Source organism: Haliotis rufescens, unplaced genomic scaffold (assembly GCF_023055435.1).
Source record: "Haliotis rufescens isolate VD_foot unplaced genomic scaffold, xgHalRufe1.0.p SCAF_4, whole genome shotgun sequence".
Lineage (NCBI taxonomy): Eukaryota > Metazoa > Mollusca > Gastropoda > Lepetellida > Haliotidae > Haliotis > Haliotis rufescens.
This window is the reverse complement of record NW_025964112.1, coordinates 10793590-10812102: the sequence shown is the minus strand read 5'-3', so window position 1 is coordinate 10812102 and position 18513 is coordinate 10793590. Positions and strand designations below refer to the sequence as shown.

Below are 18513 nucleotides of genomic sequence, written 5' to 3'. Positions count from 1 at the left end.
TATATCGCTGACTATAAGCGACCCCCACCTATAAGGCAACCACCCTGTAAAAGCCTTCAAAATCAATGCTAATTTATAGACCCCATCTATAAAGCACATTGGAATGAAGCACATCACCAGCGCATACACAATTCCTACATTTGCAGTAAAAACGTGTTGTTTTCCACAGAAAATATTACATTGTCAAGTGAGAGAGTTGTGAGCTAACCCTGGTCTGTGCTTCAGTCTAGTCTCTGAGATAGCTATGAACTAATCCTTGCCTGTGTTTCAGTTCAGTGAGAGAGATGTGAACTAACCCTGGTCTGTACTTCAGTCTAGTCTGTGAGAGAGTTATGAACTAACACTGGTCTATATTTCAGCCCCATGAACTCGGAGTGCTGTGAGAACTGCCAGATGGCCACTGAGGACTACCAGTGTAGAATCACGTCCCCCAACAGCTGTCTACAGACCACCAAGTGCAAGTATCCTTTTCGCAACCATCTCCCCACGAACCGAGATTATTATGCAGAGATAATATATATCTCAGAGATTAGTGCCTTATAAACGTAATTTACCATTTCCTGACACCTTTAACTTATTCCTAATTATAGCACTTAGGATTATGAGCTCTTGAAACAATACCAGAAACATGTTAGGAAACTGCTTCAAGAAACTGCCTGTTCACGGAAATGATCGTGTAGGAAAGCAAGAATTATTTATTTTGTAAATTCTTACAAAAGTTGTCAGGTTGAAAGTAGACAAATGTATATTGGTGGTAAAAGATGAAAATTATTACAAGACATCTGGATAGTGAACTGAATACTAGCAGTCCTCACATTTTCACTATCTCATGTAGGGGCGGTCCGGTAGCCTAGTGGTTAAAGCTCGTCACGCCGAAGACCCGGGTTCGATTCCCGACATGGGTACAATGTGTGAAGCCCATATCTGGTGTCCCCCGCCGTGATATTGCTGGAATATTGCTAAAAGCGGCGTAAAACCAAACTCAATCACTCACTCACTATCTCATGTAACCGGTCTGTTGTCAGACTAACAGCCACACTAATATTGTGCTGTCACAGACGACTTCTGCAGTAAAATATCAAAATTCTACAGCAAAAATTACAAATCCTGGGTTCTTTACAATATTTAATCTCTTGCAATTGGAAATTTCAAGACATAAAATTATGCAAATACATATGCATATCATCTGATATTTATTTATGGTTAGATGTAGTGTCATGGTTATATCATGATATAACATTTATACTAAGTTTTCATATAATAATTAGATCATCAGCATGTGCTTCTATGAGTTATCAGGGTGTAATATTTGTACAACATTTCATATAATTTTTGTTTAGCAAGAAATACATATCATCAGGTAAATCAGTATCAGTAATATCAGTAATATCAGTAATATCAGTAATTTCAGTCATAGCTTTTTAGATAGATGCTAGTCTAAGGTAACGAGAACACATCTCCTAGACATACTATTCAATAAGACAAAAATTATGTCTACATAGTTTAATAGATTTAAAGCTCTCAGATAAATACTAGCCTAAGGTATCAAGATCCCATCTCCCAGACATAATATCCAATAAGACAAAAGATATGTCTACATAGTCTTATAGATTGCCTTGAACTATTTTATTTAAAGTAAATCTGTCATCGAATATATTAGAATAACATTCAGCAATTACTTCAATTTAGACTCATTAAGGATTAGCCTTATTAGTTAGTCTATTTAGTTGTTATACCACAAGAACATTTAAGAGTGAGTGATATATTTCAAATTTCATTTTATTGTAGGATTCATATTTTGCATGTTTGAATCGCATGTTAAATGAATGGGCATCTCTCGAGTGCAAAATCTGTTAAAATTAGTCTATTGATTGATAACAAAAGACAACTTCCGTGATGTTTTAGCTATTCTGCAGGAAGTTACATTTTCTGCCAATCATTCCACGATCACGGAAACGCAGAATTCGTCTGGGACTTATAGTGCCATTTATCATGAAGAAACCGGGCGTAAACAAAGTATGATACAAATCTCACCAGCTACCTATGACCAATGACCAGTCCCTTACATGGACTTGTTCTAACAGTCCATCATTGTGAGGGGGTTGGGCTGTGTAGGTCCAACTGTTCCTTGGAAATAAATAACTGTACGAACAACAATTGACCTCCCATTAATGTTTTCCTTAGCACTATTCCAGCGGTTCTAGTTATGACTGCCCAATGGCCGAGCCGAAGTTGAATGGAACAGATTGTATAGATGGGTATGTACAATTTACTGTAACACTTCAAGATTAATTCCCGAATTGTGAACAAACATTAATCACTGTTTGGTGTTGCTACCAACAAAATAATTTGGGTTTGAAGGAATTCACAATCTGTGTAAATTTATTAACTACAAAATCATATGATAATAAATGGTTAACAAAAATCAAAAACAAAAATGAGCATGACCTACTCAGTTACACATGTCTGTTTTTCAGGACCTGATTGTATCAAACCTTCCTTAACTAATGGCTACCTTAAACCCAAATGATACATTAATTTCTTAATGCATCATTAGTTAAATGCATCATTAAAGGGGACACAGGTGGCCCAGTCATCTAAGGTGCTGCAATTCGCTGTGCAGAGTCGCGTCTGTTGTGCATGACAGAAACCTATGATTTTGGGTTCGATTCCCATTTTTGTTTTTTTGTTTGTCAGCAGTATCCCCATGCTCATGGGTTTCACTGAAATGTTAAGAGTCTGAGACCTGCATCACTTCAGCCTTTCCTCCCAAAAAAACCTGACTCACTGTGATATAACTGGAATACTGTTCAAAGTGGCATTAAGCACTCACTCACTCACTCACTCACTCACTCTTTAAAATAGGTTGTATCAAACGTTTATTAGCATATCACAATGCTTCTAGTTCCGACATCGTAATTATCAAACATTCAACTGTAGCTCAAAACTTGCGAATATATCTTGAAGATTTGGGCTGTAATTCATCTCTCACAACATCACAGATGCATCAGATGCTTGTCTTCCCCAAAGGTAGTCTGCCCAAACTTCTTCATCACTTATGGATTCGAAATGCTGAGTTCGGTTTCTGAAAACACAGTCTTTCCTTATGCATCCAAAGCATCAACATTATTTTCCCAGCCAAGTTTGTTTTAATGACTGCTAATGATGCCCAAGAACTTTCCTTTGACTCATGACTCATGAAAATACAACATCTTTAAAACATTACAGGTGGATTTAATGATACATTAGTTACAGAAGGTTTGATACATAAATCGATCATTTAAGTTGGATACAATCGGTCCTGGTAGTTAGAAACTCTGTTGCAGTGTAATGATCATTTAGGACCTGATTGTTTAGGATTCCTTGTTCATAGCTACAACAATATATGTTTTACAGTGGGAAATGCTACGATGGTATATGCAAGTCTTTCTGTGAAGTTATGGACATGGAGCCGTGCATCTGCTTGGACAGTAAGATGTTCATCTACCTACTTGTATACATAACCCACTGTATCCTCAGTAAACTATGCTTGCCGTAAAAGGTGACTATGCTTGTCATAAGAGGTGAAAAACAGGATCAGTTGGTCAGGTTTGCTGACTTGGTTGATGCATGTCATTGTATCCAAATTGAGTAGGTCAATGCTCATGATGTCAATCACTGGATTATCTGGTCCAGTCATATAGCTGGAATATTGCTGAGTGCAGCATTAGACAACAAACAAACAAACAAACAAGCATAACCCACCGCCCAATGAAGACCTCACACCCCATGCTTGTCATAAGAGGATTGGGTGGTAGGGCTCGGTGACTTGGTTAATTGCGTGTCATCGTGTCATCGTGTCATTGTACCCCAACATCATGGGTTGTTGTTCATAAGATCTATCACAGGATTGTGTGATTCCGCGGCCATAGGGCTTGAATATTGCTGTGTGCCATGTTAAACAACATCCATCCAAACTTGATTAGTTTCAGCCCGTCGTGATTAGCTGGAATATTGCTGAGTGAGGTGTCCTGTAAACAAAACCGAACACACTATGTTCAACAAACAAAGGGGGCCAGTGGAGTAGCCTAGTGGTTAAAGCGTTTGCTTGTCACGCCAAAGGCCCAGGTTTGGATTCCCCACATGGGTACAATGTGTGAAGCGCATTTCTAGGGTCTTCCACCATGACATTGCTGGAATATTGCGAAAAGGGATGTAAAACTCAACTCACTCACGACAAGCAATGGTCAGGTTTCATCCTCCATGGTCTAGTGGTAGAGCGTCCGCCCGGAGAGCGGAAGGTCCGGGGTTCGATCCCAAAAGACGTTAAAAGATGGTACTTGTTGTTACCCTGTCTGGCGCTCGGCATTAAGGGGCTAAAACAAGGACTGGTCGGCTCGGAGTCAGTATGCTGTGTCTGAGTGGGATATTCATGTTAAACTGCGGCATGGTATCTCAGTGAGCTAGCACTATAAATCGGCATCAGTCCGGACTAATACAAGCAGCCACACAAACACACACACGTACATGCCCGTCGCTCTATAAGTGCAATAATCTTGGACGTGACGTTTAACCCCATTTCACCTCACCTCACCTCAGGTTTGATCAGGTCATGTACCTGATTATCATCCTTGATCTCAATGTTCATGGTTACACCTAAGTGGTGATGTCGACAATTTGCCCCACCTTGGACTTCCCCCCACAGTAAGCTGACACAGAGTGATACAGATGTTCAATGATAGGTTAAAAGCATATCACTGTGGTTTGGTTAGCATTACCTCCCCTTGAAAGTTACCTACCCCTGAGTTGTCGTTGGATCCGGTGGTCAGTCTTAGTGACATGGATGATGATCGTCATGGTTCCCAATTGCGTGGATCGATGCTCATGATGTCAATCACTGGATTAGCTGGTCGACACATGATTATTTACAGGCCGACGTCATATAGCTGAAGTGCGGCGTTAAACTACAAACAAACAAACAAGAACTTCCCCCACATTATACATGTTTTAAGGCCATTGTTTATTGATCTATTAAACCAAGGCCAAATACTGCCAATTTGGAAATGAAAATGACATTCAAAATATGTTTTACCCCTGACCAATCCTGCGTCTGTCATTATGTATAAGCTTATATGTACCGGTACAAGTGCCATCTTTTAACATGTTCTGGTATGATACAGCCATGGGATTGAACCACCTCATTCTGCTCTCTGGGCAGATGCTCTATCCTCTACATCATGGAGATGGTTTAAAAAAAGATAAAAATATAAACTGGTATAAATTGAATAAACACTAAATACTCTGATCAACTGTATAAATCCAAGTCATGAAATCCATCTTCTTTAAAGTCAATACAAATGTCTAGCAATTTTCAAAAGTTAAAAATGGCAGCAAAGGATATTTCAACCAACTCACGACTGAGGAGGGTTGATAAGAAAGTATTAGAGGAAACATGTTTATCTTTTATTTTATATATGACTGGCCTAAAACTTGTTTTATAAAAACATCTGTGAACCTAGAATGATACAATTCATGGCTATATAAATAAGGTTATGATCATATTGTGGTTGTGGTTGTTTGAGGATTAAATGATGATTTTGATGTCTCGCTATAGAACAGAGTGCCTGCGCCAGATGTTGTAAACACACAGACAGTGGCCCGGAGGGGTGTAAACCTAGGGGGGGAAATCTGGAGGAAGGAAGGCCCTGTTACCAGGGTTACTGCTCAAAGGTAGGTTGACTCATTTTCAGGGTTTGGAATGGAGGATGGTGTTTGATGGCTGATGGTGTGGGATGCAGGATGGTGTGGGATGCAGGACGGCGTGAGATGCAGGACGGCGTGGGATGGAGGATGGTGTGGGATGGAGGATTGTGTGGGATGGAGGATGGTGGGGGATGCAGGATGGTGTGGGATGGAGGATGGTGTGGGATGGAGGATGGAGTGGGATGGAGGATGGTGTGGGATGGAGGATGGTGTGGGGATGCAGGACGGCATGGGATGCAGGATGGTGTGGGATGGAGGATGGTGTGGGATGGAGGATAGTGTGGGATGCAGGATGGTGTGGGATGGAGGATAGTGTGGGATGCAGGATGGTGTGGGATGCAGGATGGTGTGGGATGGAGGATGGTGTCGGATGCAGGATGGTGTGGGATGGCTGATGGTGTGGGATGGAGGATGGTGTGGGATGCAGGATGGTGTGGGATGGCTGATGGTGTGGGGATGCAGGATGGTGTGGGATTGAGGATGGTGTGGGATGCAGGATGGTGTGGGATGGAGGATGATGTGGGATGCAGGATGGTGTGGGATGGAGGATGGTGTGGGATGCAGGATGGTGTGGGATGCAGGATGGTGTGGGATACAGGATGGTGTGGGATGCAGGATAGTGTGGGATGCAGGATGGTGTGGGATGGAGGATGGTGTGGGATGCAGGATGGTGTGGGATGGAGGATGGTGTGGGATGGAGGATGGTGTGGGATGGAGGATGGTGTGGGATGCAGGATGGTGTGGGATGCAGGATGGTGTGGGATGCAGGATGGTGTGGGATGGAGGATGGTGTGGGATGCAGGATGGTGTGGGATGCAGGATGGTGTGGGATGCAGGATGGTGTGGGATTGAGGATGGTGTGGGATGGAGGATGGCTTGCGTGTGGGATGGAGGATGGTGTGGGATGGAGGATGGTGTGGGATGGAGGATAGTGTGGGATGCAGGATGGTGTGGGATGCAGGATAGTGTGGGATGGAGGATGGTGTGGGATGGAGGATGGCTTGTGTGTGGGATGCAGGATGGTGTGGGATGGAGGATGGTGTGGGATGCAGGATGGTGTGGGATGCAGGATGGTGTGGGATGCAGGATGGTGTTGGATGGAGGATGGTGTGGGGATACAGGATGGTGTGGGATGCAGGATGGTGTGGGATGGAGGATGATGTGGGATGCAGGATGGTGGGGGATGGAGGATGGTGTGGGATGCAGGATTGTGTGGGATGCAGGATGGTGTGGGATGGAGGATGGTGTGGGATACAGGATGGTGTGGGATTGAGGATGGTGTGGGATGCAGGATGGTGTGGGATGCAGGATGGTGTGGGATTGAGGATGGTGTGGGATGCAGGATGGTGTGGGATGCAGGATGGTGTGGGATGCAGGATGGTGTGGGATGCAGGATGGTGTGGGTGGGATGCAGGATGGTGTGGGATGGATGGTTTGGGATGCAGGATGGTGTGGGATGCAGGATGGTGTGGGATGGAGGATTGTGTGGGATGCAGGATGGTGTGGGATGCAGGATGGTGTGGGATGGAGGATGGCTTGCGTGTGGGATGGTTGATGGGCTAGGGTTAGAGTTAGAACATATGCAACCACAAAGTGCCATCTGTTTTCAGGAAGGGACCTGCACCAAGACCACAACGGATCTTATCTACAGGTTCTTTGACTTCATAGAGAAACTCACTCCCAGTAAATTTGGTAAGTTCAGGAAAGCAGGAAAGTTCTGCGAAGATTGGGAGCAAGGCACACTCGCAATAGTTCTATTTTTGCAGACCAACCATAATATTCGTCAGGAGGCATATTTCTTTTATTAACTTCCCCACATTGTCAAAAAAGCCAGAATGTAATTAAATAAATAATCCCTCACATGCTGACCTACCACATCTTGTCAATTTGCTTACATAACTTGGCGTAAAACCCATGTCGGCTCACCTGGGAGCCCCGGATTGACAACTGTGACGTGTGGCGTACTTGACATCCAAACTTCAATAGTGCAACCTCTGAAGCTCTATGTTAATCTTACATGTTAATATCCTTGTTCCAAAGTAAACTTGATCTTGATCACTTGTTTCAATACATCAAACTGCAATATATAGGCCATCCAGACTCGCAGATCATATAATTGTGTGGACCCATGAAGATCCAGGGTAGAACAGGTCTTCAGCAACCCATGCTTGCCGAAACAGGCGACTATGCTTGTCTTAAAATAGGAGACTAACGGAATCGGGTGGTCAGGCTCACTGACTTGGTTGATGCTTGTCATCGATCCCAAATGTGTGGATTGATGCTCACGGTGTCAGTCACTGGATTGTCTGGTCCAGACTTGATTATTTACAGACCGCCATCATATTGCTGGAATATTGCTGAGTGCGGAGTTAAGCAAGAAACAAACAAACAAACATCAATGCGTGTGCAGCAGAAGCCTGATGATCAGTATGTATTTTGTTCCTGTTACAGTGGAGATCATGAGAAGCAACATTGTGGGGACGGTCATCGTGTTGTCCTTGATCATCTGGGTGCCTGCCAGCTGGGTGTTCAGCTGTATAGTAAGTCCACCATCAAGCAGATCCCACTACACGCAATGTGGGCAGTATTCCTGCATATTTGCTTTCTTCATTCAAACCCAACTGCCTCACTCACTCTTCTTTCAGGTACTTTATAACTAATTTCTTAATGATGCAAACCTCAGTATCAAGGGATGAAATAAGAACTGACGAGCTCGGAGTCAGTGTAATGTTTCTGAGTGGGGTATCCAAGTTAAAATAATTGTTAGAAATACAGAACCTCTATTATAACAGTGTCAGAAGTCCTGTATTTTGGCTGTAGCATTCCAGAAAAATCTTCATATTTTCAACAGAAGTCCTCTTCACTGTCAACTATCCAAAACTAGTTGAGATACTAATAGTATCTCCAATAAAATTGAGTTGTCAAAGCACGAAAGTGGTTTGTTTCACACTGTAATAAAGTTTAGAATTGGTTTCTAAGTTGGCTACCGCCTCCATGGTCTAGTGGTTGAGCATCCACCCGGAGAGCAGAAGGTCCAGGGTTCAATCCCCAGCCGTGTCATACCAAAAGACGTTAAAAAAAAGTACTTCTTGTTACCCTGTCTGGCGCTCGACATTAAGTGGCAAAAGCAAGGACTGGTCAGCTCAGAGTCAGTATACTGGGTCCTAATGGGGTATTCATGTTAAACTGCAGCATGGTATCTCAGTGAGCTAGCACTATAAATCGACACCTGTCCGGACTAATACAAGCAGCCACACAAACACACACACGTACATGCACATCGCTATGTAAGTGCAATACACTTGGATGCGACGTTAAACCCCATTTCACCTCACCTCTAAGTTGGCTGGCACTAGGTCTGGACAAGTACAAGCAGCCACACACACATGCATGCTGATCGCTATATAAGTGAAACTATCTTGAATGTGATTTCCCCATTTCACCTCACCACCTCCAATATAAACCGAATGAAACTTTATAGTTTATTTTAGGCTTACGCTATGAATGGTTTGTGGAGAGGGCACCCGGTTGACTATGGGTCACATGAAGTAGATAGGTGCTCATGTTATCAACCACTTGTTTCTCAAGTCCCAATTTGACTGTGATGCTGCTGTGACATTGGTGTTAGACAATCACTCACTCACCTGGACCCTGTTTTACTATCTTAGTGTTATGACTGCCGCAAGTCTATGTTAATGTTTAGTAGTTACGGTATTCATAATGTGATGAACACTATATGAAACGGGGCATTGGTATATTTCATATTTTTTTTACCTCATATGTGTTGATTCAATCAGTACTCCTCAAGATGTTATAAATTATAATTTTGATTTCAGGACAAGAGAGAGGAAAAAGAAAGTAAAGATGTCCGAGATTGGAAAGGGGTAAGTGGCTGATGCCGTTGTTGCCGTTAGTAGATTTTGTTTGTTTGTTTGTTTGTTTGTTTGTTTATCGCCACACTCAGGAATACTCCAGTCATATGACGGTGGTCTGTAAATAATTGGTCTGGACCAGACAATAAGTCATGAATACCATGTAGAGATGTGTGTAAATATGTCATGAATACCACATAGAGATATGTCATGAATACCACATACAGATATGTCATGAATACCACATAGAGATATGTCATGAATACCACACAGAGATGTGTGGGGATATGTCATGAATACCACACAGAGATGTGTGGAGATATGTAATGAATACCACATAGAGATATGTGGAGATATGTCATGAATACCACATAGAGATATGTCAATATACCACACAGAGATATGTAGAGATATGTCAATATACCACACAGAGATGTGTGGAGATATGTCATGAATACCACACAGAGATGTGTGGAGATATGTCATGAATACCACATAGAGATATGTGGAGATATGTCATGAATACCACATAGAGATATGTCATGAATACCACACAGAGATATGTAGAGATATGTCAATATACCACACAGAGATGTGTGGAGATATGTCATGAATACCACATAGAGATATGTGGAGATATGTCATGAATACCACATAGAGAGATATGTCAATATACCACACAGAGATATGTAGAGATATGTCATGAATAAATACATTGACCGTGTAGTCTAGCTAACACCAGGTGAAAATAAGAGTTGATGTTTTCCCTGCAGAGTCCCTACCTTATCACCAGTGATGAAGTCTTGGAGAGAAAAATCCAGGTGTCAGGAATCCGGCGCCTAGGCCGACCAGCGCCACCCAGGAGGGCCTTGTCCCAGTCCACAGGTTCAGTGCAGTCCATGGAAAAAGAGTCCACAGTTTGACCACTCAAGGCTTCATAGCTTACTTTCATGAAAGACAAGAAGTGGGTATTTGTTGTCAACATGTCGTTTGTGCAATGATTGGTTTTGCAAACGTAAAACATTGACGTACTGTCGGCTCCATGTTAGACAAGCACAAACTACAGGGGGCCAGATTGCATGTAGATTTATTGCAATTCTCAGCTGGAGGGGTGTTTATGTTGGGCAAAATGGCCACATTTCTGTGGAGTCATCACTAATCTTGAGCAAGCATGGCCCACTAGTCTAAGGTGTTGAAATTTGCTTGACGGAGTTGTATCCCTTTACCTTGCCAAATCTGATGATGATGGGGTAAAATCCCATATTCATCTTCATTATCCTTCATCTATCAGCTGTTTTCCAGGTTTGTGGGTTTCTACAATGTGGTAGACATCAGTGATCTGCAGCACTTCAGGCTTTCTTCTACCAGTAAGCTGACATGCTGTGATATTACTGAAGTCATGTTCAGACATTAATCACAAATCACTCACTCCTCACAAGTGTTTGTCTGTATGATAATAGACTGAAATTTAGTCCCTAAAATAAAGTTATCTTATCTAAAAATGTATATCAATAAAATAAAATAAATAAAATCCAAATGAAGCCCAGAATAATCCTCAGCAGACTTGCCAAATTATTCTAGACTTGAGTTAGACTCCTTTTATATATTTTTCTTTAGGGTCTGGAAGACAGACCAGTACAATAACTGTAATTATCTATTACCCATTCTCAATTACCATAAATGGTACAGATGCTGATTTTTGTCAAGACAAAAAAACCAAAGTGCTATAATCAAAACCTGTTGAAAAATGTATTTTATGGAAATGTTTTTTGAGGAAATCAAAAAATTATATTTGAAATTGAAATTGTTATTTTTTCTATTTTTTCAACCTACCAACCTGAAATTTTTTAGCACCCCCACCCTCCAAAATAAATAAACCTGACCTTACCATATTCGCTGCAATAATTACCCTTTGGGAGTGTTTATAAACACTGTACACAACGAGTTGGCTACAGAGTTCTAGTTTGTAAGTGTAACAGTCTGTAGTCGTTATGTAGTCATTTATCTATGCAGTATGATGTCAAATGAAATGAATAGTGATTAAAGGATACCGGTAGGTACAGTATGGATTGAGAATAAATGTAGTGTTGATCCAGCATAGGTGCAGTATTTGATATAGCATAGGTGCAGTATTTTATACAGCATACATGGCATAGGTGCAGTATTTGATATAGCATAGGTGCAGTATTTTATACAGCATAGGTGCAGTATTTGATATAGCATAGGTGCAGTATTTTATATAGCATAGGTGCAGTATTTTATACAGCATAGGTGCAGTATTTTATACAGCATAGGTGCAGTATTTGATATAGCATAGGTGCAGTATTTTATACAGCATAGGTGCAGTATTTGATATAGCATAGGTGCAGTATTTTATATAGCATAGGTGCAGTATTTTATACAGCATAGGTGCAGTATTTTATATAGCATAGGTGCAGTATTTTATACAGCATAGGTGCAGTATTTGATATAGCATAGGTGCAGTATTTGATATAGCATAGGTGCAGTATTTGATATAGCATAGGTGCAGTATTTGATATAGCATAGGTGCAGTATTTTATACAGCATAGGTGCAGTATTTGATATAGCATAGGTGCAGTATTTGATATAGCATAGGTGCAGTATTTTATACAGCATAGGTGCAGTATTTTATACAGCATAGGTGCAGTATTTGATATAGCATAGGTGCAGTATTTGATATAGCATAGGTGCAGTATTTGATATAGCATAGGTGCAGTATTTTATACAGCATAGGTGCAGTATTTTATACAGCATAGGTGCAGTATTTGATATAGCATAGGTGCAGTATTTGATATAGCATAGGTGCAGTATTTTATACAGCATAGGTGCAGTATTTGATATAGCATAACTTAAAACACTAATGATGCAGCTTGGATCTGGAATGGGTGAGGAGAGGTGAGGTGAAATGGGGATTAACGTTGCATCCAAGATTATTCCGACATGCTTGAGTGTGTGTGTGTGTGTGTGTGTGTGGCTGCTTTTACTAGTCTGGACTAATGCCGATTTTAATTGTGCTAGCCCACTGACATGAATAGTTTAACATGAATACCCCACTCAGACACAATATACTGACTCCGAGCCGACCAGTCCTTGTTTTAGCCCCTTAATGCCGAGCGCCAGACAGGGTAACAACAAGTAACATCTTTCAACATCTTTTGGTATGACGCAGCCGGGGATCGAACCCTGGACCTTCTGCTCTCCAGGAGGACGCTCTACCACTAGACCATGGAGGCAGTCTGATCTGGAATGGATAGAGCAAGGATGCATTATAGTAATGACATAGATGCAGTATTTGATATAACATAGATGCAGGATATATTACAGCATAGGTACAATATTCGATACAACATAGATCTGGTATTGATATACCATATTTGACGTAATTAGCGCCCCGCTTTAATAAGAGCCCACTGCGGTAGTTGCTAAGCATGCACATAGTATTACTTGTGAGAGACATATATCTCTATGGGGTAAAATACGGACACAGATTCTTTTCTGCATTTGCCAAACCACAAAATTTACGATCTTTCAATTCCGTTTTTTAACCAAGATTGCATTCTAATAAGTGCCCTTTTCTGATTTTGAGAGCGCCCTGGGCGCTTATTACATTGAATACGGTAGCATTGATGTAAGATTGATGAAGCATTTTTGCAGTGTTCATTCGAAATGCAGTATTCGATATAACATAGATGCAGTATTGTTTTAGCATAGAAGCTGTATTGATGTAGAATTATTGCAGTATTCATTCAAGATGCAGTATTCAATATAGCATAGACGTAACATATAGATCTATTATTGATACACAGCATGGCCCTAGTTTTGATATACCGGTAGCTGGAATACTGTTAAAAGCGGCGTTAAACCCAACTCACTCACTCACTCACTAATTCAATACTTTGTCATGCAAGGGTTGTATTGGGTACAAAAAACCAAAATGTGAATACCAGTCTAAATGTCCAGAACAGAAATCGATGCAGCCTTGATATTGTGTCAGATGTATCCTTATGTACAACAAGGGAATACCCTCTACCACATGTAATTTGTTATTATGCTATAGATCTATTGCCTATTCAGTGTCGAATAAAGATTGAATACAGCACATATAAAACAGACACCAGATTGAACAAAATTGTTTATTGTATAACTATACTGTGTTCAATCAGTGGCTTTGATATAACAGCGTTTCCACAAATTACCTACAAAGCATGTACTGACATCGATGTTGAAGTTTGCATCCAACCCAACCCTGAATATTCCTCTATGAACATCAATTTATGGTATATGCAGGTTTAGTAATTTTTGTTTGAGATGTAAATGAGTGATTCTCATCTGAAGGAAATTTCAATTCAACGGCAAACGACTTGACATATGACAAGGAATATGTTATCATGGATAACATGGATAACATCTTTGTAGATGCACTTTTCAGGACTACTTCATGCTCTTCCATCATTCACTGGATGAAGGAGCATGAAGTGCCCCGGAAACGTCGAGTACATAAAGTAAAGTTTTGTTTGTTTGTTTGTTTGTTTGTTGTTTAACGCCGCACTCAGCAATATTCCAGCTATATGACTGCAGTCTGTAAAATAATCGAATCTGGACCAGACAATCCAGTGATTGACATCATGAGCATCGATGACATGCATCAACCAAGTCAGCGAGCCTGACCACCCAATCCTGTTAGTCGCCTTTTACGACAAGCATAGTTGCCTTTTATGGCAAGTATGGGTTGCTGAAGACCTATTCTACCCCCGGAATCTTCACAGGTCACATAAAGTAAAGAGGTGAGGTGAAATGGGGTTTCACATCACATCCTAAATTATTGCGCTAATATAGCGATGTGTGTATGTGTGTGGCTGCTTGTACTAGTCCGGACTAATGCTGATTTATAGAGCTAGCCCACCGAGATACCATGCTGCAGTTGAATATGAATACTGACTACAGTATACTGACTCTGAGCTAACCAGCCCTTGTTTAAACCCATTAATGCCAAGCGCCAGACAGGGTAACAACAAGTACAATCTTTAAATGTCTTTTGGTATGAACCCCGGACATTCCGCTCTACCACTAGACCACTGAGGCGGTCTATAAAGAAAAGAGGTTGTTATCCCTAATACTACCTGTCATATGTACATCCAACTTCTCTTTGCCTATAAACACACTCAGTTGACCTGAGTTTGCAATAAATTTTAACATGTGTCAATGTCTGTATATGTTTGTATTGAGACAAATTTGGTGTCATTAATTTGTCTCCCAATTTACACCAGATAATTAAGTATTTCACCTATATTTGTCCCCTTAACTTCATTAAACATCTTCCCAATGTACACTTATACATCACTATCCTGACTAAGTGTTTATTCGACAGATTTTGTATTAGTTTGTAAGTTGGTTATTTATATATATTTCCCGCTACATAAAAATGGCTTGAAATGGCTTGAAGCTTTTGCTTATTTAACTCAGCTCAGGGTTTGTGTTGTTGAGAGATGTTCATAGCAAGAGGCAATAGACTTGCCTTATCACTGCATATTTTGGTGTAGCCATATACTATTTTCTCAGAATATTCGTGTCATGGGGTGAAATGAGGTTCAATGTTTGGTTCAAAATTATTTCACTAACCCATATATTTTCGAAGTGCATGCACTTGTGTGTTGCTGCTTACTTACTTATATTGGAGATTTAATGTGCGCTTTCCGACTTCAAGCGTATGTCGCACACGGTGTTGCTGCTGATACTGTGCCGGTTTTAAAGTGCTGACCTTCTGAGATACCATACCGCATGGACACCCCACTCAAACACAAGTACCATTTCAAATGTTGTTTGGTGAGACACTGCCGCTGGATCAAACCAATGACGTAGCAATCCTAGCTATACAGAGAATGTTTGCCATTTTTTGTCAAATAACATGTTAATCTCATTGAGTGGCATGACAAAATTATCATTTTTACTCCTGGCAAATGCCAGCTTTGTCATGTTGCGAGAAGTTTGTGCATTACTGACATCTTATTTATTTTTCTTTATTTTCTTTTTAAAATGAAAATGGCTACTATGTCCAGAAAAAAAATTGAAATTTATGATTACGGATTATGTGCCTCTCATGGGGAATTGCTTAGGAGAACATCCATTCATGCTCACTCTAGCCTTTCTTATTTAATTTGGTTGGCTTACATCTTTAAAAACTAAGACCTTTAGCCAATAGTCCAAAATACCCGTGCTTGGTTTCGCCAAAGTGGTAAACATCTGAGACATGCATCACTTAGGCTTTCTTCCCACATTAAGCCGACATCCCATGATATATGACTGTTTGACAGAATCACTATAGTCATATGAAAAAATCGGGTATTGTTTAACTTCTATTGAGTAGTATATTTGTTGATGTGTCCTGGGTCATACAGTGAAACCTTGTCAATCTGCACTAATCTAGTTAATCTGGACTGACTGGTCGCGGTAATTTCATCAGGATTAACAAATTTCCAGATCAACATGTCATTTTAATGGAGTAGTCTCCCTTGTTTGCTATGCAGACATAGGCCAGCAGGGTTCAGAATAACAGATGATTGTAATGGAGTAGTCTCCCTTGTGTGGTATGTAGACATAAGTAAACAGGGCAAGATTAACAGGATTTCACTGGATTTCACATATTATTGAGTGAGTGAGGTAAAATTTAACGTCGCATCGGCATTATTTCAGCCATATAGCGACGAGAGCAAGTTAATTTATTCACAATTGAGTGGACATATTATTGACTTCTGTTGCTGTATATACGGTTCAGTGACAGAAAATAGTTGACATAAGTTTATTGTTCATCAGACTACAGGTAAACCTGTTTATATACATTGTTATTTACTACTATACTACTCAAAACAAGTTAAAGAACACCCCCAAATGGAAGGCTGTGTGTGGCAATACCAACCAGCCATGGCAGATAACTATAGTCATGAAAAGAAATCGGGTGCTTCTTAACTTCTTTTCTATATGTATGTACGTATATGGAGATATGTGTTTTGTATTTTACACCTTTCGATGACTGTAAGTTCCTGAAGCCCCACACATATTTATAAACCTGTTGACAATTTTAGCATGGAATCCAAGGTATTATACGATATGCCTTTGTGGAAATATTTTTTTCTTGTCCTATTTAATTGTTCTTTGTTAAAAAGGAAACAGTAGATGTTTTAGGTTAAAAAATATTTATTTTGCTTTGTGCTCAAAACAGTGTTTTTTGTATGATGGTTTAAGTAATGACTTTAAAAAGGTCCTTTGCTGAATCAAAATATGAAGGAAGGACCTATGAGAATGGTAAAAGTACCCAGGAATGTTTTTGAGAAGAATTTTGGGTTTGATATTTTTTCATATATGTTACCGGGATTGTTTTTACTTGGTGCCTTGTTTTTAATTTTATCAAAATACCTCACAAATAATTAATTGTGAGGAATTTGTATATAAGAAATGTTCTAGTGATTTCTCAGGAATGTCACGCATTGGCGGCAAATGAGGTGAGTGTGCTTGGCCTCCTGTTCAGCCGATCAAACATGCATGTTAAAGTCTGGGAATTAGGGATTCAGGTAAAGGCTGTACTGTAAGCTTATAATTTGAAACTACCCGTAAAGATCCGGTCTTCAGCAACCCATGCTTGCCGTAAAAGGCGACTATACTTGTCGTAAGAGGCATCTAACGGGTTCAGGTAATCATGCTGGCTGACATGGTTGATGCATGTCATCGTATCCCAAATGCTTAGATCGATGCTCATGATATCAATCACTGGATTGTCTGGTCCAGACTCAATTATTTACAGACCGTCTTCATATAGCTGGAATATTGCTGAGTGCAGCGTTAAATAACAACAAACAAAACAAACATCATCATAGGAAACAAATTTGGTGATCAGCATTGTCTGCTGATTTCGTACCCAGCAGGTGAGGCCACACTCTATTTTTACTTACTTTACAGGGTTTTTAAAATATATGAAACTGGTTTAATGTGGGAGGAGGGCCAACAACACAGCTGTTCCTTTAAGCAATACAAGCCTGATGAATCAAGAGGGAATCCTGTCGTGAATCTATGCATCCTATCAATTCCAGGAACAACAATAAATTTGATGTTGACTCCCATGTTTAATATATGTCAACTTCGTCGATTCCTTGTTTAGAAAATAATTGTTTGGTGCAAAATGCTATCAGCTTTTTCGGCAGGATTAAAATAGGAGCGAATTCTATAAAAAAATATCCCCATTTCAACAGTATTATAAGTTGGCAGATCGATTAAGCAAGTGAAAGAAGTGTGGCCTGAACAGCATCCTGAACACTGCTGAACTCTCAACTGTAACATTTTACCTCCTTATGGATCTATGCTCATACTATTGACCACTAGTTTATCTGCTCAGGAACAGAACCTGCACCATGGATTCCATGGTTCCAGACTGTGATAAGAAGGGTTATGTGCAAGGAATGTTTTAGCCTGTGTTCTTTTATGTGAAAAAGTGTTTGAACAAAGAATTTTTGCAAACATTGTTTAATTTTGTATTTAGAAAGTGTATATTTCAAACTTGCTGCCAGCTTTGTGCTCAGTGTTGTTTTTTAGGCAAGTACAGACCACTTGTTTGGGCTGTTCAAGGTTATTTTTTAATTGAAAATTCAATAATTTCATGCCTTTTCATTCTGGCATATTGGTTTCAAGAGCTTTTGCAAGGCATGCTTTATAAGCGGTTTGTTTTTATTACATTTTTTACATTGTAACTCTTTCAAAGTGTCAATTTTAATGATAAATCTTGCTTGATTTTAGTTGTATTATTGAAACATTTTAATTGTCTGAAGGGACACTGAACAACTGTTTTTTTCGTTTTGATAATGCATGCAGTTCCTCAAGGGTTGGAACTGGT

The 18513-nt window shown here is 40.2% G+C and overlaps 1 protein-coding gene across 2 annotated transcripts in view; it reads left to right on the top strand.

Moving 5' to 3' along the window:
• Positions 1-12633, top strand: part of LOC124125268 (ADAM 17-like protease) — a 38751-nt gene extending 26118 nt beyond the window's left edge. The window contains exons 16-24 of one of the 2 annotated variants that reach the window (XR_007218111.1): positions 360-461; positions 2196-2258; positions 3397-3470; positions 5594-5709; positions 7353-7434; positions 8194-8282; positions 9579-9626; positions 10388-11738; positions 11771-12633. Coding sequence is in view for 1 of the 2 variants with exons in the window: in XM_046488542.2 (XP_046344498.2) it covers positions 360-461; positions 2196-2258; positions 3397-3470; positions 5594-5709; positions 7353-7434; positions 8194-8282; positions 9579-9626; positions 10388-10537 (724 nt within the window). In the remaining variant the exon portion in view is untranslated. Of the gene's footprint in view, positions 1-359; positions 462-2195; positions 2259-3396; positions 3471-5593; positions 5710-7352; positions 7435-8193; positions 8283-9578; positions 9627-10387 lie in introns of both variants that reach the window. The other variant, XM_046488542.2, reaches the window with a different exon arrangement.
• Positions 12634-18513: the final 5880 nt, after the last annotated feature.